This window comes from Procambarus clarkii, chromosome 46 (genome assembly GCF_040958095.1).
Source record: "Procambarus clarkii isolate CNS0578487 chromosome 46, FALCON_Pclarkii_2.0, whole genome shotgun sequence".
In the NCBI taxonomy this organism is placed as follows: domain Eukaryota; kingdom Metazoa; phylum Arthropoda; class Malacostraca; order Decapoda; family Cambaridae; genus Procambarus; species Procambarus clarkii.
Genome location: NC_091195.1, coordinates 32,364,194 through 32,391,245, shown reverse-complemented (window position 1 = coordinate 32,391,245; position 27,052 = coordinate 32,364,194). Strand labels below are relative to the sequence as shown.

At 44.0% G+C, this 27,052-nt stretch overlaps 1 protein-coding gene across 1 annotated transcript in view; it reads right to left on the bottom strand.

Moving 5' to 3' along the window:
* Positions 1 to 21,764, bottom strand: part of LOC123770541 (methyltransferase-like protein 27) — an 81,690-nt gene extending 59,926 nt beyond the window's left edge. The window contains exons 1-2 of the mRNA XM_069301904.1: positions 21,719 to 21,764; positions 356 to 471 (exon numbers count right to left, since the gene is read on the bottom strand). Of these exons, the coding sequence (XP_069158005.1) occupies positions 356 to 440 (85 nt within the window). The 5' untranslated portion in view covers positions 441 to 471; positions 21,719 to 21,764. The remainder of the gene's footprint in view (positions 1 to 355; positions 472 to 21,718) is intronic.
* Positions 21,765 to 27,052: the final 5,288 nt, after the last annotated feature.

Genomic DNA, 27,052 nt, shown 5'->3' with positions numbered 1-27,052 from the left:
TCATCCAGGAAGTAATGAGAAAGGAGTGTCAGGGGAAAAACATTCCTTGATAACAGAGCCAGAGTGCATGGGGTGATTGTGTGAAAATCCTGGTCCGGCTACAGTGGGAGCCTCAGGAATCCCTTGTGAGTTCGGTAGATCTTCAGGTTGCAATTCTTTTGACAGTGTCGTGGCCTAGTTGACTAGGGAGTGTGCGTGTGAACACCCACCACATAGGCTCAAACCCTCATCAAGGCTCCTATGAACTTTCTCAATACTTTATATTACAGAAGCGACGACACATACGGTTCCATACCCCAGATTTTGTTACTTATTCATTACAGCATTAAGGCTGAGGACAGGGACGTGTTCTAACCTTGAGGAATGGTTGTCGGGTTCTTGCTTATGAACTCGTGATATGTAAGGTTGTACACTCCTTTCTTTTTAAGAACGTTCAGCATTCCTTCCGAGGGTTCCAGGGCATCTATGTTCCTGCAAGGTTACAGTCATTAACTTTTATGGCCAGAATCTTTTGTTTACATTTTAATTATAAACTATATTAATTTATAAATGAAATATTCGTGTCTATAATGCCACAAAACACAATTAATTTTTTTCCAGTGAATACAAAATCAATTGTCCAGGCACGAAACATATTATTTCTGTTGAACTGCAGAATAATTTTCCTTCCAAAATCATTTGACAAATAAAAGATGCCTGTGATATACGAGTGACTGAGACTGAGAGAACCATTACCTGATTGTTGCCTAATGTTATATATATATATATATATATATATATATATATATATATATATATATATATATATATATATATATATATATATATATATATATATATATTAGTATATTTTGGTAGCAGTCTTTCCCGTAGACATATATTATTAAATATGACCGAAAAAGTAAGATTAATAATTCTAACACGAATTTTCTCAATCTTTCGTACATTACGCTTCACTGTTGGAGGTAAATAAAAAATCACTTCTCCAAAATTCATTTTTATTTCTAGTCTGACGCGACACGGGCGCGTTTCGTAAAACTTATTACATTTTCAAAGACTTCACAAATACACAACTGATTAGAACTTACGTCTCTCTGATATTATATCTACATTTGAGTGAGGTGGGAAGGATGATGTGGCATTAACACAAGACAGAACAGGGGATATTAATAGGGTATTAAAAGTATCAACACAAGACAGAACAGAAAACAATGGGTATTGAATAGAAGTGTTTGTAGAAAGCCTATTGGTCCATATTTCTTGATGCTTCTATATTGGAGCGGAGTCTTGAGGTGGGTAGAATATAGTTGTGCAATAATTGGCTGTTGATTGCTGGTGTTGACTTCTTGATGTGTAGTGCCTCGCAAACGTCAAGCCGCCTGCTATCGCTGTATCTATCGATGATTTCTGTGTTGTTTACTAGGATTTCTCTGGCGATGGTTTGGTTATGGGAAGAGATTATATGTTCCTTAATGGAGCCCTGTTGCTTATGCATCGTTAAACGCCTAGAAAGAGATGTTGTTGTCTTGCCTATATACTGGGTTTTTTGGAGCTTACAGTCCCCAAGTGGGCATTTGAAGGCATAGACGACGTTAGTCTCTTTTAAAGCGTTCTGTTTTGTGTCTGGAGAGTTTCTCATGAGTAGGCTGGCCGTTTTTATGGTTTTATAGTAGTCAGTTGTATCCTCTGATTTTTGTCTGTAGGGATAACGTTTCTATTAACAATATCTTTCAGGACCCTTTCCTCCGTTTTATGAGCTGTGGAAAAGAAGTTCCTGTAAAATAGTCTAATAGGGGGTATAGGTGTTGTGTTAGTTGTCTCTTCAGAGGTTGCATGGCTTTTCACTTTCCTTCTTATGATGTCTTCGATGAAACCATTGGAGAAGCCGTTATTGACTAGAACCTGCCTTACCCTACAGAGTTCTTCGTCGACTTGCTTCCATTCTGAGCTGTGGCTGAGAGCACGGTCGACGTATGCGTTAACAACACTCCTCTTGTACCTGTCGGGGCAGTCGCTGTTGGCATTTAGGCACATTCCTATGTTTGTTTCCTTAGTGTAGACTGCAGTGTGGAAACCTCCGCCCTTTTCCATGACTGTTACATCTAGAAAAGGCAGCTTCCCATCCTTTTCCGTCTCGTAAGTGAAACGCAGCACGGAACTCTGCTCAAATGCCTCCTTCAGCTCCTGCAGATGTCTGACATCAGGTACCTGTGTAAAAATGTCGTCAACATACCTGCAGTATATGGCCGGTTTCAAGGAGGACCTATGGCAATTCAAGGAGGATTATATGGAGGACCTATGGCAATTCCACGACCAAGAGATGGCTTCCTGAACCTTGCAGGAATTAACCTCACTGAGGACCAAGTCACTCTCCTAAATCTGGGCATAAACTGTCATGTTATGTCCAGACCGAGTGAAATGGCCCGGAAAGTAGAGTTGGAAATTCTGTTGGACGACATATTCGACCTCGAGACACAAAAGAGGGTCACTACCAAAGATACCTTACAAGCAGAACTTATTGCAGAAGGAGGAAAGAATCGAGGCAACTACAGAAGCACCATACTGTCCCCCGAGCTTAAAGCGGCAGCTAAAAGCCTTCGTGAGAACAAGGAGATAGTTGTCAGGAGAGGTGACAAGTCGCCAATATATGTCATTCTTAAAGACGAATATCTGGCGAAAATGAACATCATACTCTCTGACCAAACTAAGTTCCAAAGGGTAACGAAGGACACTACAGCCGAATTAAAAGCAAAGGTCAACAAACAGATCGAAACTGTGAACGCCAAGAAATCCGGACTCCACCTGCCAAAGATCATTGGGGAATATAAACCTGGATATGCGTATGGAAATGTCAAGACGCACAAGCCTGGAAACCCACTTCGGCCAATCATTAGCCAGATACCCACACCCACGTACAGACTGGCGAAGCGACTCGACGGCCTGCTGACTCCTTATGTTCCTTGCGCCTTCAGCCTGAAGTCTCCAAAGGAATTTGTGGACTTACTGCGGGGCACACGGGCCACAGGGATAAGAGCCTCGTTGGACGTAGAATCGCTGTTTACCAACGTACCTGTGGACGAGACAATCGGAATGATAGCCGACAGAGTGTATCGTGATCCAGCCTGTACTCCTCTTGACATGCCAGAAAGTATTCTGAGGAAACTACTCCAAGCTTGTACTAAAGAGGCACCCTTCTTGAGCCCGGATGGGCACATGTATAAGCAAGTAGATGGGGTCGCCATGGGTTCTCCCCTAGGTGTCCTGTTTGCAAACTTCTACATGGGTACCATCGAGCAAAAAGTCTTAGTCGACATGAACTTGAAACCGGCCATATACTGCAGGTATGTTGACGACATTTTTACACAGGTACCTGATGTCAGACATCTGCAGGAGCTGAAGGAGGCATTTGAGCAGAGTTCCGTGCTGCGTTTCACTTACGAGACGGAAAAGGATGGGAAGCTGCCTTTTCTAGATGTAACAGTCATGGAAAAGGGCGGAGGTTTCCACACTACAGTCTACACTAAGGAAACAAACATAGGAATGTGCCTAAATGCCAACAGCGACTGCCCCGACAGGTACAAGAGGAGTGTTGTTAACGCATACGTCGACCGTGCTCTCAGCCACAGCTCAGAATGGAAGCAAGTCGACGAAGAACTCTGTAGGGTAAGGCAGGTTCTAGTCAATAACGGCTTCTCCAATGGTTTCATCGAAGACATCATAAGAAGGAAAGTGAAAAGCCATGCAACCTCTGAAGAGACAACTAACACAACACCTATACCCCCTATTAGACTATTTTACAGGAACTTCTTTTCCACAGCTCATAAAACGGAGGAAAGGGTCCTGAAAGATATTGTTAATAGAAACGTTATCCCTACAGACAAAAATCAGAGGATACAACTGACTATTTACTATAAAACCAGAAAAACGGCCAGCCTACTCATGAGAAACTCTCCAGACACAAAACAGAACGCTTTAAAAGAGACTAACATCGTCTATGCCTTCAAATGCCCACTTGGGGACTGTAAGCTCCAAAAAACCCAGTATATAGGCAAGACAACAACATCTCTTTCTAGGCGTTTAACGATGCATAAGCAACAGGGCTCCATTAAGGAACATAGAATATCTTCCCATAACCAAACCATCGCCAGAGAAATCCTAGTAAACAACACAGAAATCATCGATAGATACAGCGATAGCAGGCGGCTTGACGTTTGCGAGGCACTACACATCAAGAAGTCAACACCAGCAATCAACAGCCAATTATTGCACAACTATATTCTACCCACCTCAAGACTCCGCTCCAATATAGAAGCATCAAGAAATATGGACCAATAGGCTTTCTACAAACACTTCTATTCAATACCCATTGTTTTCTGTTCTGTCTTGTGTTGATACTTTTAATACCCTATTAATATCCCCTGTTCTGTCTTGTGTTAATGCCACATCATCCTTCCCACCTCACTCAAATGTAGATATAATATCAGAGAGACGTAAGTTCTAATCAGTTGTGTATTTGTGAAGTCTTTGAAAATGTAATAAGTTTTACGAAACGCGCCCGTGTCGCGTCAGACTAGAAATAAAAATGAATTTTGGAGAAGTGATTTTTGATTTACCTCCAACAGTGAAGCGTAATGTACGAAAGATTGAGAAAATTCGTGTTAGAATTATTAATCTTACTTTTTCGGTCATATTTAATAATATATATATATATATATATATATATATATATATATATATATATATATATATATATATATATATATATATGCAATTGACGATCACAAAACACTGATCATTTTATGCGGAAAATCCACAGAAATAAGAAATGAGGTGAACGTTTCGGCTTTGTTAAAGCCTTTGTCAACACCAGACTGACTGAGTCAGTCTGGTGTTGACAAAGGCTTTAACAAAGCCGAAACGTTCACCTCATTTCTTATTTCTCTGTGGATTTTCCGCATAAAATGATCAGTGTTTTGTGATCGTCAATTGCATATATATATATATATATATATATATATATATATATATATATATATATATATATATATATATATATATATATATATATATATATATATATATATATATATATATATATATATATGCAGAATAACCACATATGAAAAATAGAAAATGCTTAACGCGTTTTCGGCTAATTCGCCTTCATCAGAGCAAAGTAGAATGAAGATAAGTTTGCTGATCAGACCTTTATATCCGCCTGGGCAGATCACCTGACCACCAAAAATAAGTGGAGGAAAGGAATTATAAGAAAGAATATTTCTTTCTTATGATTCCTTTCCTCCACTTATTTTTGGTGGTCAGGTGATCTGCCCAGGCGGATATAAAGGTCTGATCAGCAAACTTATCTTCATTCTACTTTGCTCTGATGAAGGCGAATTAGCCGAAAACGCGTTAAGCATTTTCTATTTTTCATATGTGGTTATTCTGCATACTTGGATCAGTGTTTTTGTGATCATTGTTGCATATATATATACATATATATATATATATATATATATATCACTGAAAACTCACACCCCCAAAGTGACTCAAACCCATACTGCCAGAAGCACTCTGCAATCTGGCATGCAGGAAGCCTTAACCACTCGACCAACATGACCGGACAAAAGAGTATGGTAGCCGAGGCTATTTCCATCCCCCCCCCTCCATGGTGCCTCCTTGCCGTGGTGGGGGCTCACGTACACCTCCCTGGGACAGGTGTGGGTTGCCTGTGCCCCCTCTCCTGCCCCCTCTTTGGGTGGTGTACGTGCTGAAGGGCTCCATGTAGAGGCCTTGTGAGACATCAGACCACCTGCTGGCGGGGTCGCCTGTGAGAGGCCGCCCTGAGTGGATGGTTGGGTGTCCAGGCTAGAGCGATATGGAGACTGGGGTCTTAGCACCAGTGTGGGAGAATGAACGAAGTAGTAGGACTCCCCTGTTGTAAAGGGGGAGCACTGCTGGGGACGACACACCCTTCCTGCACTGGCCCGCTTGGCCAGAACCTCGGCCGAGCAGGCTGCCCTGGTAGGCGGTATCCCTTGGTTCCGGGTCCCATCCCTTATATATTGGTTTGCTATATGGATGACGACTTGACTACTCCTAACCAGGCTCATGGGGTGGGCGACCAGGCCCCTGAGTTGGACCGTCCTGGAAGACCGGGATCTGTAGCCTCCGCTACAGGGCCCGGTTTAGGCCCAGACGTGACTCTTCCTCCCTGCTCTGTGGTTGGGTCGAGCCCCAAGCCTGCTGTAGTGACCGTCTCGTCCCCTTGCACGGCTCCATCTCTTCTTGTGACTACTGTACCTTTCGACCCGTCTCTCTCTACGGGTTCTCATCGCCGTACCCGCCACGGCCACTCTCGTATGCTCCCTTCCCATCCTACTTCGTTCCATGCTTTGTTTGGTCCTGCTACATGGACTAAGTACTTTGACATCCAACCTTTTGACTCAACTCCTCCTGACGATTTTTCCCTTCATAGGCATCTTGTCGATTCCATGGATGCCTGTGTCACCTTCAACCCCACTCGTCCTGGTACCCGTGTCGTTGCTGCTCCTTCTCAGGATGCGGCCACTCGCTTGGCCGCCTTATCCTGCCTTGGCGAAACCCTTGCTCGGTTCTCGAAGAACGCTCGGTTGAATGCCAGTGTGGGCACTGTTCTCCTCCCGCATCATGTTGCGACCGGTGTTAGGGATTTCAGGGACTGCCACGAGGATATCAAGCATGTCCTCGAGGCTCAGGGTCATTCTGTCCTCCAGGTGGATACATTTACTCGTCCCCTCTCGTGGTCATCGCCGTCTGCCTCTTCGGGTTGTGAAGGTTACCTTTGATGGTAGGACCCTTCCATCCTCTGTCATTTTTGCTGGTGCCAGATGCTCCGTTCAGGAGTATATTCCATCTCCTCGGCTCTGCAGTAAGTGCTGGAAGTTTGGGCATGGTACCCTCAAATGCTCTAGTCCTGTCTCTCTCTGTTCCCTGTGTGGAAGCGAGGGTTCCATAAGTTGGAGTGCACTTCTCCCCAGGCCCGCTGCCTCAATTGCGGTGAGGCCCACCCTACCTTCTCCCGTGTGTGTATTCGTTACAAACTTGAGGCTGCTGTCCTCAACTTGAAGCAACGGGACCGTTTGTCTTTTCCTGAGGCTCGGTGCCAAGTTCATCATCTTCCCTCTTTCACCGGTGTCTCCTATGCTCGCGTGGTGCGCTCTTCCTCTCCTCGTCATTCCCGCCTTCCTCAGTCTCACAACCGTTTCCGAGCCTTAGACCCAGACACGCCCACCACCACCTCCCCTGTTTCCCTCCGTTCTGTCCCGAAGGGTCCCTCTCCTGGTTCTCTGTCTAGGGCTCCCCTTCTTTCTACCCAGTCTGTCATGTCTCCTGTGTCTCCTATTTCCTCTCCTTCTAGTCCTCCTTCCCGTCCTTCTCCTCCGTCTCTTGGCTCTCCACGCCGCCTGACTGTGTGGGCCGACGTCCATCGCTCTCCTGATGGTTGTGTTGTTCGCTCTCGCTCTTCTTCTCCTATCGAGACATTGGAGTCTGTTGCCCAGTACATTGCTGCTGGGACGCCTGTATCTTTGAGTCAGAAGTGGAAACCTGGCTCCTCTCCTTACTCCTCCCCTGTCGGTAAGAAAGCTTCGCTTTCTTCTTCATCCCCTCTCTCTGATTCTATCGTTCCTTCCCCTCCCGCTTCGGTGGTGGTGCCCCCTGTTCCTACTGTGAGGGTTTCTTTAGCCCCTGGTTCCATCTCGGTTACTGCCCTTGCTGAGGTGCGCTCCCCTCTTTCTGCCCCCCCCTCCTTCCCTTCCTTCTCCTCCAGACCCTGCTCGTCCACCTCTGGTCCGTCCTTCCGCTTCTTGCCCTCCTTCTTTACTCAGTTTACCCATGCCCCCTAACCCTGACTTCGCTGACCCTGATCCTGACTCTGTGCTTTTTTAGCGTGCTGTGTTCCTTCTTCACTTTTGTTTCTTCTTTGCTCTCTGTTGCTCTCCTCTCTCTCTTTGGGGAGATGTCTTTTCTTCAGTGGAACATCCGTGGATTTTACGCCAATTTCCTTGTCCTCCAACTTCTCATTTCACAGTTTTCGCCCCTTTATGTCTGTCTCCAGGAGCCAATGCTTGGTTCTCATCCTGGTCGCTTCCGTGGCTATTCTTTTCTCTCCCCTCCCGGTCCATAATTCTTCTGCTCTCTTGATTCGTTCCGGTGTTCCCTTTGTCCCTTAACTTTTTTCCTCACCTCTCCACTGTTCTGCCGCCTGTGTCTTTTTGCGTAGATGGTACACGGTTTGTTTCATTTATCTTCCCCCCACTGTCCCACTTTCTCTTCCCGATCTTAAACACCTCTTAGACTCCTTGCCGGAGCCTGTGTTCCTGCTGGGTGATTTCAATTGTTGTCATACCCTTTGGGGTGATGTGCTGACAAACACCCGGGGTCGCCTCCTTGAACCTTTCATCTTCTCTTCTTCCCTGTCCCTTCTTAATTCTGGTGAGCCCACTCATTTGGACTCTCGGACTCGCTCCCTTTTTTGTCTCGATCTTTCTCTGTGCTCGTCATCCTTTTCCTTAGATTTTGGGTGGCGAGTCCTTGATGACCTCCATGGCAGTGACCATTTTCCTATCCTTGTCACTTTTTTCTCCTTTCGCCCTCCTCTCTCCTTCCCTAGGTGGCGGTTTGCCGAGGCTGACTGGCACCTCTTTACTCTTCGTGCTACTATTTCCAACCTCTCCGATTTACCTCTTCCTTGCGCCCTCCTTCTTTTTCATGACACTGTCTTTGACGCTGCCCTCCAGTCTATTCCTCGCTCTTCCTCTCGAGGAACGCGGAAGTGCGTTCCCTGGTGGAGTTTGGACTGTGCTCGGGCTGTCCGCTGTAAGCGTGCAGCCTGGATGAGACATCGCCACCGGCAGACGGTTGAGTCTTTTCTTTTGTTTCGGAACGCGAGTGCGGTGGCCTGTAGGACCATTTGTGCGGCTAAACATGCTTGCTGGGCGTCTTATGTCTCCATCGTTACGTCCGAAACTCCTCTTCCACTGGTCTGGAAGCGTATCCGCAAGATTGCGGGTAAGTTCGTTCCCGATGTCACACCGGTCCTTCGCCTCCATGGTGCTCTTGTGGCGGACCCGTTGCAGGTTGCGACCGAACTGGGATCCCGTTTCTCCTCTGTTAGTTCTGGTTCTCATCTTCCCCAATCCTTCCTTCTACGTAAGCCTCTCCTTGAATCTCGTCCTTTAAATTTCTGTACTTATCTTCACCTTCCCTATATTGATCCCTTCTCTCTCTCTCTGAACTTCGTTCTGCCCTGGCCCTCTGCGGTTGTACGGCAGCGGGCTCCGATGGCATTCATTATGAAATGCTTCACCATCACCCTCCTTGCACGTCTCAGTATTTACTGAGTCTGTACAATCGGATCTGGGAATCGTCGTCAGTCCCTGAAGATTAGCTCGATGCTGTTGTCCTCCCTGTTCAGAAACCAGGGTCTCTCGGGTCATCCCCCCAAGGACTTCCGCCCTATTGCCCCTCATGAGTTGTGTCTGCAAGCTCTTTGAACGTATGGTCAACGTTCGTTTGATGTGGTTCTTAGAACACTATCGCCACCTCTCCCCTTCTCAATTTGGTTTTCGCAAGTGCCGCAGCACGACAGATGTCCTGGTGAACTTGGAGGTCTATATTCGTACTGCTTTTGCTGCGAAGACCTCCATTGTTGCCGTCCTTTTTGACCTGGAAAAGGCTAACGACACTACATGGCGGTATCATATTCTGTCTCAACCTCATTCTTTTGGCCTTCGTGGGAACCTCCCTCTCTTCCTCCAGAGCTTCCTCTCTCGTCGTTCCTTTCGTGTGCGGCTTGGTACTGCTCTCTCTGCCCCTTTTCAGCAGTATGAGGGTGTACCCCAGGGTAGTGTTCTGAGCACTACTCTTTTTCTAGTTGCGCTCAACGGTCTTCTTTCCTCTCTTCCATCTGGCGTCTTCTCTGCTCTCTATGTTGATGATCTTACCCTTTGCTGTCGGGGTGATGATTCCCCTCTCCTTCAACGGCGGCTTCAACTTGCGATTGATGCCGTGTCGTCTTGGGCCACCGATCATGGCTTCAAGTTCTCTGCGTCTAAGACTTGTGCTATGACTTTTACTGGGAAGCATGTCATTCTTTGTCCCTCTTTGTCGCTTTATGGTCATCCCATTGTGTACAGGGATTCTGTGAAGCTTTTGGGGTTAGTCTTTGACACTCGATTGTCTTTGTCAGCCCATATCTCTCACCTCCGAGTTGAATGCTCTAAGTCCCTTAACCTCCTTAAGGTTTTGTCCCATACTTCTTGGGGAGCGGATAGGCGCACGCTCCTCTATTTGCACTCCTCTCTCGTCCTGTCTAAACTTGATTATGGTTGCCCTGCATACTCTTCTGCTTCTCCTTCTACTCTTCACCGTCTTGATGCTTTGCACCATACTGGGTTGCGTCTCAGCTCTGGTGCCTTTCGTTCGACTCCCGCCCTTAGTTTGTATGTTGACACTGGCTTTCTCTCTCTTCAGGACCGCCATGATCGCTACTGTCTTCGCTATCTTGCGCGGTCCTTCCAACATCCTTCTTCTCGCCTCTGTCATGCATTGACTTTTCCTCCTCCTGGGGTTCCTGTTCCTCTTCATTGTCTCCCACTTTCTGTCCGGTTGTCTCGCTTACAGGATTCTCTTTCTGTTCATATTTCTAATGTTTCTCCTCGTATTGTTCCTTCCTTACCTCCGTGGAGAGTCCCCCTTCCCAAGTTTTGTACGTCCTTGACATGTATTACTAAAGCCTTTACCCCTCCTACAATTCTGAAAAGCCTCTTCCTTGAGCACTTTTCTTCGCACTCCCACTCTATTTCCATCTTCACTGATGGGTCTAAGTCTTTGGACGGTGTGGGCTACTCTGTTGTTTTTCCTGACCGTACTTATACGTGTCGCCTCCCTTCGGAGGCTAGCGTCTTTACGGCAGAACTTTATGCTATTCTCTATGCTCTTTGTCTCTTGCTTTCTCATTCTCATTCCTCCTTTGTGGTTGTAGTTGATTCTCGTAGTGCCCTCATGGCTTTAGGGTCCTTTAATCCTGTCCATCCGGTGATCATCGAGATTCAGCATTGGCTGTTTCTTATTTCTAGTAAACTTAAATCAGTATAGTTTTGCTGGGTTCCCAGCCATATTGGTGTTTCTTTCAATGAGCGTGCGGATGCTGCCACTAAGGAAGCTGTCCGTTCTTGTCCCATCTCCCGTAAAAGTATTCCTTATTCCGACTTTTATCCTGTTATTCATTCTTCCATTCTTGCCCGTTGGCAGGGTTGATGGTCCTCTGTGGTTGGTAACAAGCTGCGTACTCTCAAACGTAGTGTGTCCCCGTGGCCTTCCTCCTACCACCGTAACCGGCGGTGGGAAACTGCTTTGGCACGGCTGCGGGTTGGTCATACCCGCTTAACCCACGGTCACTTAATGGAGCGCCGCCCTGCTCCTTATTGTCCGAATTGCGTTGTCCCTCTTACAGTTGTGCATATCCTTGTTGAATGTCCTGACTTCCAGGACGAGCGTGTGTCTTCCTTTCCGACCGTCCCTCGCGGTCACTTGTCCCTCGATAGAATTCTAGGTGAATCGGATACTTTTGATATCGTTCGCCTTATGCGTTTTTGTTCTCGTATTGGCATTCTTGGTGATATTTAGCGCTCTCTGATTATTTCGCACTTTGAGGGTGCTACATAGCCTTCTCGGTTTGGTGCCTTCTTTCGATAATTACCTTACCTTTACGGCAGAACTTTATGCTATTCTCTATGCTCTTCGTCTCTTGCTTTCTCATTCTCATTCCTCCTTTGTGGTTGTAGTTGACTCTCGTAGTGCCCTCATGGCTCTAGGGTCCTTTAATCCTGTCCATCCAGTGGTCATCGAGATTCAACATTGGCTGTTTCTTATTTCTAGTAAATTTAAATCAGTAGAGTTTTGCTGGGTTCCCAGCCATATTGGTGTTTCTTTCAATGAGCGTGCGGATGCTGCCGCTAAGGAAGCTATCCGTTCTTGTCCCATCTCCCATAAAGGTATTCCTTATTCTGACTTTTATCCTGTTATTCATTCTTCCATTCTTGCCCGTTGGCAGGGTTGTTGGTCCTCTGTGGTTGGTAACAAGCTGCGTACTCTCAAACGTAGTGTGTCCCCGTGGCCTTCCTCCTGCCACCATAACCAGCGGTGGGAAACTGCTTTGGCACGGCTGTGGGTTGGTCATACTTGCTTAACCCACGGTCACTTAATGGAGCGCCGCCCTCCTCCTTATTGTCCGAATTGCGTTGTCCCTCTTACAGTTGTGCATATCCTTGTTGAATGTCCTGACTTCCAGGACGAGCGTGTGTATTGCTCTCCGACCGTCCCTTGCGGTCACTTGTCCCTCGATAGAATTCTAGGTGAATCGGATTCTTTTGATATCGTTCGCCTTGTGCGTTTTTGTTCTCGTATTGGCATTCTTGGTGATATTTAGCGCCCTCTGATTATTTCGCACTTTGATGGTGCTACATAGCCTTCTCGGTTTGGTGCCTTCTTTTGATAATTATCTTACCTTGCCATCCCCCCCGCCGGCACTCGGTTGGTAATCTTGGGCATGTTATTTTATCAAATCGCCTCATTCTTTGGGGCACACGTGAGGAACACAAATGCGAACAAGCCTGAACGGTCTCCAGGCATATATGCCACTGAAAACTCACACCCCCGAAGTGACTCAAACCCATACTGCCAGAAGCATTCTGCAATCTGGCGTTCAGGAAGCCTTAACCACTCGACCAACACGACCGGTCGTCCTCCGTTTTTTTTTATCAAAGCTGGGGGTGTGAGTTTTCACTTGCATATATGCCTGGGGACAATTCAGACTTGTTTGCATATATATACCGAATACAGGTGAATTTGCGGCGAGGCAGAGGCCGACAGGTACGGACGGCATGGCTTTCTCTGCCAAAGGACAGGAGGATGGCATGCAAGACACGGCAAAGTCAACGACATTATTAAGAGAAGCCTTACCACAGCCGGTTGTCCAGCAGAGAGAGAGCCCCATTACCTAATGTCCCGCAACTCTGATGAGCCTGTCGGTCACCCAGACAGAATCATGGTGAACCCCTGGAAGAATGGTAGACAGTTGGTGTGGGACTACACTTGCGTTTCAACTTTAGCCAATACCTATGTTGACTTCAGTGCTACACAAGCAGGAGGAGCTGCCAATCACCGAGAAGCGGCCAAGTTACGTAAATACAGAAACTTTGAGCACCACTACAATTTTCTCCCCATTGCCTCAGAGACACTTGGTGCCTGGCGTTAAAGTGCTGCTAGCTTTTTGAAGTTGTTGGGGCCTAAGCTAATCAAAACAACTAGAGACACTAGAGCTGCCAGTTTTCTTTTTCAACGCCTTAGTGTGGCAATCCAGAGAGGAAATGCTCACTGCATCCATGGTTCCTGCCCACCATCTGAGGTGCTGGAGGAGCTATACAACTTGTGACAAGCAGACTTGTACCCTGCATGTAATCAATATTGTAATTTTTTTGTGTCCACAAGGATCCACAAGGTCTTCTCTGAGTACTCTTTATTATCTTCTCCGAGGCTATGGGTCCCTACACTTGCACCAGAGGTGGTACCCCATCTTTCCTGTAGAAATAAATTATTATTAAATATGACCGAAAAACAAAGATTAATAATTCTAACACGAATTTTCTCAATATTTCTTATGTTTCTTTTCACTGTCGATAGTAATTGAAAAATCAATTCTCCAAAATTCATTTTTATTTCTAGTCTGACACGACACTTGAATGCGTTTCGTAATACCTTATGTTACGGTGCCCTCTCCTATTTCTTTCGTTTGCCGGCTTAAAGAGTCATATCAGCTCTCCCTACTGATTCTCTGAGGTTCAGGGAGTCCAATGATATATGTGGCGACCAGACCGGCTGCCAGTAAAGGGAAGGAAGTTACATTATAAGTTGTAAATATGGGGAAATTGGCGCCCTGATATAAAATGAAAGAGTATCCCCTAATGCAGATATGACCTTTTGGAAGGGACACTAGCCGATCGCGGATTGGCCGACTTAGGTCACGGGCGACCAATCAGGGCCCGCCGTGACGTCACCGAGTGCCCCGGGCGGCGCCAACGTCAGAGTTGACCCGACCTTGGAAGCGACAGGACGCACCTCGGTCTGCTCTCAAGGATTAGAGGCTCTACAAGCCTTTCTTAGTGGATTTGTGCAGGCTATCGCAGCCCATCGGATATATTGGAGACCCAGCGCTTCTGGGAAGCAAAAAGGAACCAAGTTTATTGAGCGAAAGAGGGCCAAACTTGGAAAATATTCGGCGACGACGCTGGGCGGCGACGCTGGACGTTTGGGGGCCCGAAAAGGTGTGGCGGGCAAGCCTAGCTGTGACCGGGTCACATCCACTGAGGGTCTTGGAAGGACGACACCGTGCCTAGGACAAGGAGCAACGCCTTGTGGAAGGGGCGAGTGTGGGAAAGATAGTGATTAGCTCAGCGCCCATCGATGAACCAGGATTGGGGTAGCTGAATCTCAGGGATTGGAACGGCGACGACGCGAAGGCTCCACGACACCTGAGGACCTGTGGAGCGTCCTGGATCGTCAAGGATCGACCCAAGGAAGCGTGGGAACCTCACACCATCGAGGGACAGGCGTCGTGAGCCAGGAATGTAAGGTAGATCATTTTCCCTCTCATTACCCCTTGTGTGAGTAGGCTAGTTAGGCCACAATATTTACTTATGTATGTGGCAACAGGACATTAATACTTTAGTAGTAGAATAGGTTGCAAGGCAGCTTGTGTCCAGGACTGTCAGAGGGGACAGTGTGTATGGATGGCAGGACAGTGAAGAAGAGGCGCCGACGTGGTGAAGAGGCCCTCCTGTGAGAGAGTGTGGGACTCCTGTCTTTCTGCCCAGTTGAAGGAGTGTTGGAGGTCGTGGAAGAAGAGGCTGATGATCTTCAGACTTATTATCCTTATTTTCATATTCATGTATTACTTGTGATTGTATGTGTGATTATGTAATTTGCGTCAGTAAATTCACACATTTTATCATTGTGTTTAAGTGTGCCTCCATTTATAACATTTCTCTATGAGCATACACGAAGGTTATCATAGTACCACCTAGGGAACACTACATTCTCTATAGAAGTTCTTATTGCCTGGAGACAGCACAGACTTACATAAAAGTGTACCCTTAGCCATCTGATCAGTGTCAGTGCCTGAATGGTGGCAACTATTAATGTAGCGGCTATAGAGGTAAAGCCACACAGACCTTCTTGGGAGAGTACCCTGGGCCAACAGTCTAGTAGCAGATCTATGGGAGTAGCAATCTTCTGGCTACAAACAATATATAATACATCCACTGAACTGCATTGCTGGGGTGCAGATATAATAACCCAGCTGGCGACCTTGTTAAGAAGAAGATAGAGAAGACAGGCGGGAAAGGAGTTCCTGCAACCTTTTTGTCTGGCAGGCAAGATTCAGGGAGGTTATTGTTATAAGGTAAGCCTGAGTCTTCCTTCACTCCTCCACGGGTCTAGGCCGGAACTGTTAACAGCAGTTTCCCCGTGTTTGACTGAGGGGCTTCCAGGGTGAATCAGTGGCACCCCCTTTTGTGGTGGAAGCAAAGACCTGCAGAGGTGGGCATTGTTGGTCCTCTCCTGTGTGACCAAGGAGACTCCGGTGAATCCTGATAGTCGGAGGGGCTGAGTATTCGGCCTTTTGAGCCCCTAGCAGCCGAGTGCTAGCAGAGCCCCGGCCCACCTCCACGTGACACTTATTACATTTTCAAAGACTTTAGTTTACACACACACAACTATGACCTGCAAACACTAAACAGTTTAAACAGCTTTCATTTTATACCTGCATTTGAGTGAGGTGATATGTTACAAAAGTTTTGGATGAGGTGAAAACAAACTTTCAACACAAGACAGAACACGAAACAATGGGTATAATATTGGGTAAGTTAAAGGTAAGAATGCAAGTAACTGCAAAGGGCCTATTGGCCCATATTTCTTGATGCTTCTATATTGGTGCGGAGTCTTGAAGTGGGTAGAATATAATTGTGCATTAATTGGCTGTTGATTGCTGGTGTTTACTTCTTAATGTGTAGTGCCTTGCAGATATCAAGCCGCCTGCTATCGCTGTATCTATCGGTGATTTCCATGTTTTTTGTTAAGACTTCTCTGGTGATTGTCTGGTTGTGGGAAGAGATTATATGTTCCTTAATGGAGCCCTGTTGCTTATGCATCGTTAATCGCCTGGAAAGAGATGTTGTTGTCTTGCCTATATACTGAGTTCTTTGAGGCTTACAGTCCCCAAGTGGGCATTTGAAGGCATAGACGACATTGGTCTCTTTTAAAAACGTTCTGCTTTGTGTCTGGAGTTTCTCGTGAGTAGGTTGGCCATTTTCTTGGTTTTATAGTAAATCGTCAATTGTATCTTCTGATTTTTGCCTGTAGGGATAACGTTTCTATTAACAATATCTTTCAGGACCCTTTCTTCCATTTCATGAGCTGTGGAAAAGAAGTTCCTGTAAAATAGTCTAATAGCGGGTACAGGTGTTGTGTTAGTTGTCTCTTCAAAGGTTGCATGGCGTTTCACTTTCCTTCTTATGATGTCTTCAACGAAACCATTGGATAAGCTGTTGATGACTAGGACCTGCCTTACCCTACAGAGTTCTTCCTCGACTTGCTTCCATCCTAAGCTGTGGCTGAGAGCACGGTCGACATAAGCGTTAACAACACTCCTCTTGTATCTGTATGGGCAGTCACTGTTGGCATTGAGGCACACTCCAATGTTTGTTTCCTTAGTGTAGACTGCAGTGTGGAAACCTCCGCTCCTTTCCATGACTGTTACATCTAGAAAGGGCAGCTTCCCATCCTTCTCCATTTCGTAAGTGAAGCGCAACACAGAATTCCGCTCAAATGCCTCCTTCAGCTCCTGCAGATGTCTGACATCAAGTTCCTGTGTAAAAATATCGTCAACGTACCTGCAGTATATGGCCGGTTTCAAGTTCATGTCGACTAAGACCTTTTGTTCGATGGTACCCATGTAGAAGTTCGCAAACAGGACACCTAGGGGAGAACCCATGCCGACCCCATCTACTTGCTTATACATGTGCTCATCTGGGCTCAAGAAGGGTGCCTCTTTAGTACAAGCTTGGAGTAGTTTCCTTAGAATTTTTTCTGGTATGTCAAGAGGAGCACAGGCCGGATCACGATACACTCTGTCCGCTCTCATCCCGATTGTTTCATCCACAGGTACGTTGGTAAACAGTGATTCTACGTCCAACGAGGCTCTTATCCCTGTGGCCCGTGTTCCCCGCAGTAAATCAACAAATTCCTCTGGAGACTTCAGGCTAAAGGCGCAAGGGACATAAGCTATTGAGTCGCTTCGCCAGTCTGTACGTGGGTGTGGGTATCTGGCTGATGATTGGCCGAAGTGGGTTTCCAGGCTTGTGTGTCTTGACATTTCCATATGCGTATCCAGGTTTGTATTCTCCAATAAACTTTGGCAGGTGGAGTCCGGATTTCTTGCCGTTCACAGTTTTGATCAATTTGTTGACCTTTGCTTTCAATTCGGCTGTAGTGTCCTTCGTTACCCTTTGGAATTTTGTTTGGTCAGAGAGTATGTGGTTCATTTTCGCCAGATATTCGTCTTTCTTAAGAATGACGTATATTGGCGACTTGTCACCTCTCCTGACGACTATCTCCTTGTTCTCACGAAGGCTCTTAGCTGCCGCTTTGAGCTCGGGGGACAGTATGGTGCTTCTGTAGTTGCCTCGATTCTTTCCTCCTTCTGCAATAAGTTCTGCTTGTAAGGTATCTTTGGTGGTGACCTTCTTTTGTGCTTCGAGGTCGAATATGTCGTCCAACAGCATCTCCAACTCCACTTTCCCACAACCAGACCATCACCAGAGAAGTCTTAACAAAAAACACGGAAATCATCGATAGATACAGCGATAGCAGGCGGCTTGATATCTGCGTGGCACTACACATTAAGAAGTCAACACCAGCAAACAACAGCCAATTAATGCACAACTATACTCAACCCACTTCAAGACTCCGCACCAATATAGAAGCATCAACAAATATGGGCCAATAGGCCCTTTGCAGTTACTTCCATTCTTCCCTTTAACTTACCCAATATTATACCCATTGTTTCGTGTTCTGTCTTGTGTTGATAGTTTGTTTTCACCTCATCCAAAACTGTTGTAACATATCATCTCACCCAAATGCAGGTATAAAATGAAAGCTGTTTAAACTCTGTTTAGTGTTTGCAGGTTATAGTTGTGTGTGTGTAAACTAAAGTCTTTGAAAATGTGATAAGTTAATTCGAAACGCATTCAAGTGTCGCGTCAGACTTGAAATAAAAATGAATTTTGGAGAATTGATTTTTCAATTACCATCGACAGTGAATATATATATATATATATATATATATATATATATATATATATATATATATATATATATATATATATATATATATATATATATATATATTTAGTCTCATAATTTGCATTAAAGTTACTAATAATGCGCAGCATTTAATGGTTTTATGACGCAAAAGGTTTCACTGTTCATTAGGTTCTATTGCCATACTTATAAGGAACCGTGCATGACATAAAGGTCATTGACTCACTGCAGGCGATGAGTCACAATAACGTAGCTGAAGTATGTTGGCAAGTCCACACACTAGAAAATGAAGGGACGCCGAAATGACGAAACATAAATGTTTTGTCGTCGTCATTCTTAAGACAATCGACTTGAGAATGGTCCAGGGTTTACCGAAATTTCGTTGTCCCTTCATTTTCTAGTGTGTGGATTGGTCAACATTGACTCGCTGCTCATAAGAGTTCCAGTGTTCTGGGAACCCTTCGGTAGAATAAATGCAAATTTACTTAAAGCAATATATATATTGATAACCATATTAAACCTATGGCTAGAAACCTCCCTAAGGCAGAGATCAATAAATCTCAGTTTACATTTCTTAGAGCGACGTCCATATATACGCTTTGTATAACGTCCGAATCACACACCGGACAATAAAGAAACGACAGCGTTTCGGTTCGTCCTGGATAATTACATTTGTAATTGTGTGATCTGACGTAGCTTTGCCCCGTCTAGACTTTCTTTCCTGTCTCTCTCTTTCATTACTAGATTTTTTCTCTTCGTTATCAAGTTATCGTTGCAGTTTTCTTCTCTTTTATTATTTTTACCTTTCTGTTTTTAAAACTTTTGCTTATTCATACTTCATTTTCTATTCTTTCCCGTCTTCCTTCCCTTCCCTTCCCTTCCTTTCCATCTAATCTTTCCTTTACTCTACCTATTGTCTTTATTCTTACTTTTTCTCTTTTCTAACCTTGTTCTCGTATTCTTTCCTTTCTTCCTAGTTTTCTTTCAACTTATTCTTACCTTTTATCTTATTATTTCCTTCCTTCTCCTTCATTCATCGCACCTTTCATCTCATTCTCTTCCCTCATATTGTCTATCTCTTTCCATCACACGACTTGATAATGCAGACCGAAACGTCGTCGTCTCTGCCTGTTGTGATGTGTTATTTGGTCATCATATTCAGCCACGTTATTGTGACTCATCATCTAAATACGTTTTGTATTACTGAATTAACCGAAATGTGATTCCAATAAATCAGAAATGTAGCTAAAGGACCTAACCTAACATCTGCAAGTAATGTTACATGCTATGTTACACATAATATAGTACCTATACGTACTATTTTAGGTCTAAGAATATTTAATTTTGAGTTTACTTTTTCTCGGACTCTATCAAACTAATGTTTCAAAACGTGAAAATGTTTAGGTCCAACAGTATACTCTGGTACGTTCGACCAAACAGTGTATTTGGTTCAGTGAGTATTATCGAAGAAGTATTGTGTTCAGAATATTGTATACAACACCTTGAGAAAGGATGTAGGTTTCATATGAAAATTTGGTTTGTAATAGAATTACTCATATATTGGGTCTTTCCTTTACCTTCATTCAAGCACTACGGCAATGTAGTAAGTTTCACCATAAGTATTATAATTTTAGCAGAATGGGTTGCCAAGTATAAGAAATATTTTCACATGGGGATAAAAACCAGGTGTTAAAAATATCTACTAAAAAAATAATTAAATAATAAATTTCAGTGTGGAAAAAATTATTTTTAATCTTAATTAATATATCTAATCTAAATGTTAATCTAAAAATATAAATAAGGGAACACTAACTAGAAAATTTTGATGCAATCTTGTGGAATAAGTTACAGTGAAACGTCAGAGACAAAGACACTGGAATGTTTCAAGTCTTTGTGAGACAAATATATGACCTTTAGTTGTTTGAAATAAATAAGAGCTGCCAGGCATGGTCCTTCAATCTTATGTTCATACATTTGGATGAGAAGAATTGCATTCTCTGTGTGGCTTGAAATGACATATGAATTTAGCTTACCCAAAATGGGGGACAGGAATCCTTTCAGTATTACTGAGGGCCCTTGTTACGGACCCGAGTCCAGTGTCCGAGCACGGAGGAGTGACGACAACGCCATCTGTGAGTCTGCTCCTGAAACCCCCTCCAAATGGACAGCGCCATCTAATGAGGATGGGATATACCGGCCACAGGTGCTGGATTCCCGTCTTGATCAGCTCATAACATAGCCGCTGCTGACCTCTGGTGAGGTGGCGCTTAGACAGCAACGCCATCTATGGAGTGGATAGGTGGACGTTTGTGTCAGCCTGTCAGTGAGGTTCCTTAGTCCCATTATTAATGACGTGTCTGATTACAGAGTCGACCTGGGACTGCTGTATTGGACGATGGGGCAGTCTACCCAAGGCAGCCAAGGTCTCTTCATGAGTTTGCTCTGCAGAAGCTGTGAGTCACCCCTGGACGAACACTGTTGAGAGTGTTAGCCTGCCTGTGACGTGGCAGTACCAGGAATCGTCCTATCCGGGGCTGGCTGCTGGAAGAGACTAGCCACTGTGGTGCTGAGAGAGGAGAGTGATCAGCGGAATCACACGAGGCTCCTGCCTAGGGCTCGCAACCCTAGTATCGGTCGTGGAGTGGCCTACACAGCGTAGCTGATCGGAACCTTCCAGCTACAGGCTGGATTTGTAGTTGAAGGACTCCACGACAGAGCACCCAGTGGGACTGTGATTTGGCTGGCCTGTGGCCAGGGTAGATTCGCCTAGAGAAGCCAAGAGGATTCAGCGTGGGCCACGAAGAAGGGAACCAGAGCTACTCATTGTGAGCACCGTGGAGCATCCCTCGTCTTCAGAGGAAGACGATTCTGTACATTGTGTATTTATACCCCCCGTGTGACAGTTTATATATTTATTTATGGTGGTGGTGTATATATATATAAAGCAGTGCATTTGTATCCCTTCCCCTTTAATTTAACTTGCGTTACGGAACTCACCCCTTGAAAGCCACTACTAACTTGGGGCCGGATACCCAAACTCTAATAACATCAGAGAAGAACCCGGTTGCGACCCAATAGGGCCGTAACAGCCCTCCTTATACCAACTACTGACCTCCCACAGGCTATAACCCAAAATAGTTGGCCAACTCCTAGGTTGGGACAATGTCATAGGGTAATCGAGCACAGGATTTTTCTGTTGTCAGCAGACTACGCTGACCACTGTGCTACGGATATTTATAAAATCTTCAGAACTTCAGTTAAGAAGTTGTTGTCTGGTACAATTTTCCATTATACTCACGTGAATCCTTTCTTGTGCAGCTCGCGACCGACAGCGCCGGTACCTGTGGAATATATTCCACTCAGTTAATAAATAGTAAAATAATAGGTCTTTGGCATAAGATTATATATATATATATATATATATATATATATATATATATATATATATATATATATATATATATATATATATATATATATATATATAATTTATTTATATATATATATTACTAGCTGTACCCGCTACGCGTTGCTGTGGCTCAGTCTGGTTGAATGGAAAAGAAAGAAAAGAGAAAGTGCATGTTTCTTATATGTTTATTTTCACAATGCTTGTGGGTTTTCAATATTTCTTGTTGTTCAATTGTCTGTCGAGATATAGAGACTGTCTGGTTTGCCGACTCTAGAACACGCAACATATAATTGTCCCTGTTAAAAGCATTCCGTTTCGTGATATAAACTGCACAATTCTAAGGATTGGCCCTGAGCTTCTTTGATGGTGATTGCAAACGCCAATCGAATTGGAAATTGCAATATCTTTAATTGAAATGGCATCTCTGTTGGAATCATAGAAATGCGATGAATGGGGACATCTTCACCTTTGGAAGGACCTGTCAAGATTGTTGCTTCTGCGACGTTGCTGATTATTTTTATTACTGCAAGGCTCGTGGCGTTGCATAGCTTTAGCTGATTGATATTTCACAACATGATAATTTGAACGCAGATTTTCAATTGCCGTACGTTTGATGGTATCCCTGACAGATCAAGTGAATTAAAAAATTCTGTTGGATAACTAACAACTTCATCTGCTTCCTCAACAGTGTCGACTGTCTTATATCGAGGAATTACAGGCAAGTTTGCCTGAAATCTCCTGCAAGCAATATTAATGTGTTCCCAAATGGTCTGATGTTTCCACGCAAATCTTTCAATGATCGATCAGGAGCCTCGAGCGATTTTTGTGGGCCATTGTGCATTCATCCTAAACAATAAGTTTACATTTCTGCACGACTTTTCCCATGCCGAATGCTTTGGAAATGTTGCACGTGGGAGTTTCAATGAATTGCATGGTCAATGGCAATTTCAAAGCCGAAGTAGCAGTGTTTCCACCTGGTAACAATGTCGCAGCTATTCCAGACGATGCAACAGCTAAGGTTATGCCATTTTGGGATCGAAATGCTGTCAGAATCAATCTAATTAGGAAGGTTTTACAGTTCCTCCTGGCGTATCTAAGAAGATTTCTCCAAACCCGTTATTGATAGTTTGAATTATTTGATTGTGAATGCCTTTTCGCTCAAGCGTTAGCTCAGGAATGTTTGATTGCACCTACAACAACAGATCAGCTGTGTTGTAATTTTGTTCACGACGCAATTCTACATTGAACGAAGCAGCAGCAGATCGATTCGGTAATGGCATTTACAATTGATTTAGAACTTTGTTAACGATTTCTAACCACAAAGCTTCAATCATTATCAACGCTTCGTTGTATTTTTCTGCTGTGAAATGCATGTTCATATATGAATTTTCCTTCGTATTCGACGGACAATATCTTCAGCCATGTGCGATTTATATTTCTCCCATAACTCTTTTTGGAGATGGAGAGACGGTGGTCAATATGATTGCAAACAACGCACGAATTTGATTTGGATGTGACGTGTTGGACGAGTCATTAATGCATACATCCTAGTGTCGATGGTTCTTTAATAAATTCAGAGCTTGACATGCACTACGGAAGGTGGCATTTGTAACGCCGTTGACAAATCTCAATGGCTACAAAGACGTTGGACCGGGCAAATTTACCAACAGCATGCGAAGAAAGAAGCATTCATCTTGATTTGGATGCACAGTGTACAGTCTGCCTATCGTAGTTTATCTGAATATGCCAGGTTGTTCATCGACTTGCTCTCCTCGTTTGCGTCGTTCAAATTATTTTCTACTGGCATTCCATGTGTAATACGTAGGCACTTCCGAATACAGCAGTGTTACCGCAAACGCTTCATTATGAAAACGTGAAGAAAGTAGTTTACGATGTAGCCGGTGGATTCATAGCTGTTTGTTGCACATTTGCAGCTGTGAAATAAACGTGTTGTCCATTTTCTTGTTTTCAAAACAAAAACAAAAAAATACTAACGAAATATTTCAATTCAAACGCAGATCAATCGACGCAGCTCAATTTCACCACCAATTGTACTGAAAAAAACAGTTAAAAAATAACATGAAAAGCATTAAAAAAAGAAACATATAAGCTATTCCAACGAAATGAACGGTACAGTTAACATCACAGCTCAATTCCAATGCAACGTCACACAAATAATTAAAACAAAATGGAAATAAATCCAAATTTATGAAAATTCCATTTGTCAATGCAATCGGAAACATTGAAAAGGAATTGTAACATATTTTGTATATCGTGTATTGCTCATCCGTTGCACCATCCGTGCAACGGATGGTGCTGTTTTTAAAAAAACGCATGTTTTTACCTGTCACAGATGTGTCATCTAAATAGTAGGTATATAAAAACATGCACGAATTCGAATGGAACGTTGTGTCAAAATTTCAAAGCAAACGGTGAAGAACTTTCGGATATTACAGCGTGTATTCCTCTTACGGCCTACAGATGGCGCTGTTTTTTTTTAAACATGTTTTTTTCCTGTCACAGGTCAGGCATGTATATAGTAGATATATAAAAACACTTGCATATTCGAATGCAATGTTGTGTCAAAATTCCAAACCAATCGGTAAAGAGGTTTCGAAGGTTTCCCTCACATGAAAAACACTCATAAATCACAGCTTTTCGAAGAACGCATGTTTTTTTCCCATCACAGACGTAACAACGTGAAGAAATAGTATGTATATAAAAGTCCGCTCGGATTTTATATATAGTATATGTAAAAATCCTCTCGGATGCGAATGGAACGTTGAAGTGATTTAGTTGAAGAAAAGAAGTGATTTACTATAGAGTGTATTACACTTATTTGTATAATTTGCACAACGTTTCGAACCTCCATGGTTCATTCTCAAGTGAACAGATCTTACAATACTAGTTGATTTTATACCCGCACTGGGTCAGGTGATAATACAATAAAGGTGAAGACATGGGGGGATACTTAAGGGATAAATGTGAGGTGAAACATAGGGGTAACTGCAGAAGGCTTATTGGCCCATACGAGGCAGCTCCTATCTAAACACAAAGATTAATCCAGTGTAATTGGCCTATTAAGTTGGACATTGTCTTCTGTGTTGGCATCGATATGTTCTTGTCTTGTCCTTACTCTCATGGTGGGTAGAGTAAATAGTTCCGTGATTTGGGTGTTCATGGTAAGTCGCTCTATTCTTATGTGAATTGCCTCAAGAATTTGTAATCTTCTTGCATCTTGGGTTTTGTCTATTATGCAGGTATTCTTGTTCAACATTTCTCTTGTTAGAGTAATGTCATGGGCTTGTCTCATGTGATTCCTAGGGGCACCGGATTGAAGATGGCATGTCAAACGCCTCGTCAGCTTGGTCGACGTCATACCTATGTACTTACATTGAAGATTACATCCTTCGTGGGGGCAAGTGTACATGTATACAACGCTTGACTGCTGTAGAGGGTTCTCCGTCGGCTTCGGGCTGTTTTTGATAAGGAGTTCGGAAGTCTTCTTGGTTTTGTAGAATATTATCAGGTTTATGTTTTGGTTAGGAGTAGTGCTTTTTACTCTTTTACGGATTATTTCTTTCATTATTCTTTCCTCTTTTATATGTTCACTGTGCATGGTAGATTTGTAATATCATTTTATTGGAGGTGTTGTGGTTTCTGTTCTAGGTTCTGGATTATACCAACGGTCCAAGTGTCTTCTTATAGCAGCGTTTATTTCCGCGTTGTTATATCCGTTGTTCACCAAATACCTGACTACAAATTCATCTACAATCTTAACCCCACGACTCAAAGAAGCAGCGAAACAACTAAAAAATCTGAAAGACGTAACAATAAGAAAAGCCGACAAAACAGCAGCATATGTATTGATTCCTACCCATGAATACATGAACAAAATTAGCGACATCCTTAGTGACGACTCCAAATTTCAACGAATCACGAGGAACCCCGTAGAAGACCTTAAGCGGAAAGTAAACAAAACAATTACAGCAATCAACGCAAAGAAAGGTAGTGTGCATTTCAATAAACTTCAAGGCGACTATGGCTTAGGATATGCCTACGGCAATGTTAAGACGCAAAACCAGGTAACCCACTACGCCCTATAATCAGCCAAATACCAACCCCAACTTATCACCTGGCAAGGAAACTCAATGAACTCCTAACTCCACACACTCCAAGTAAGTTTAGTCTACAAACATCAGCAGATTTCCTAGAATTGATCAAATCTACCCAGCCCGATGGAATCATCGCTTCCCTGGACGTTGAATCCCTATTTACCAACGTCCCAGTCGACACAACCATAGGAATGATACTGGACAGAGTATACAGAGACGAGAGCACCCCCAAATTAGACATACCTGAGCCACACTTGAAGAGTTTTCTCGAAGCATGTACAAAGGAAGCCCCTTTCATCAGTCCACAAGGAGACATGTATTTACAAATAGAAGGAGTAGCAATGGGCTCCCCCTTAGGAGTTTTATTTGCTCATTTTTATATGGGAACCATCGAAGACAAGGTCTTCAGTAGCAGACAAAAACCAACTGTATACTGCCGTTATGTAGATGACATATTCGTAATAGTAAAAGACTCAGATGAACTAATTGACCTAAAAAGACACCTAGAGAGAGAGTCAGTACTCCGATTTACACATGAAAATAGTGAAAATAAGTCTGCCATTCCTGGATGTACTAATAACAAAAACAGGAACCTCTTTAAGCACCAAGGGAGCTTTAAGGGAGCCGGTCGGCCAAGCGGACAGCACGCTGGACTTGTGATCCTGTGGTCCCGGGTTCGATCCCGGGCACCGGCGAGAAACAATGGGCAGAGTTTCTTTCACCCTATGCCCCTGTTACCTAGCAGTAAAATAGGTACCTGGGTGTTAGTCAGCTGTCACGGGCTGCTTCCTGGGGGTGGAGGCCTGGTCGAGGACCGGGCCGCGGGGACACTAAATGCCCCGAAATCATCTCAAGATAACCTCAAGATAACCAACGTATATACCAAGCCCACCAACATAGGATTATGCCTGAACGGTAGAAGTGAGTGCCCGCAAAGATACAAAGCCAGTGTTCTCAATGCTTATATTCGTCGAGCGCTTACCCACTACTCTGAATGGTGCAACGTAAGTAGAGAGTTTGAAAGAGTAACTCAGGTATTGGTGAACAACGGATGTAGCAACGCGGAAATAAACGCTGCTATAAGAAGACACTTGGACCGTTGGTATAA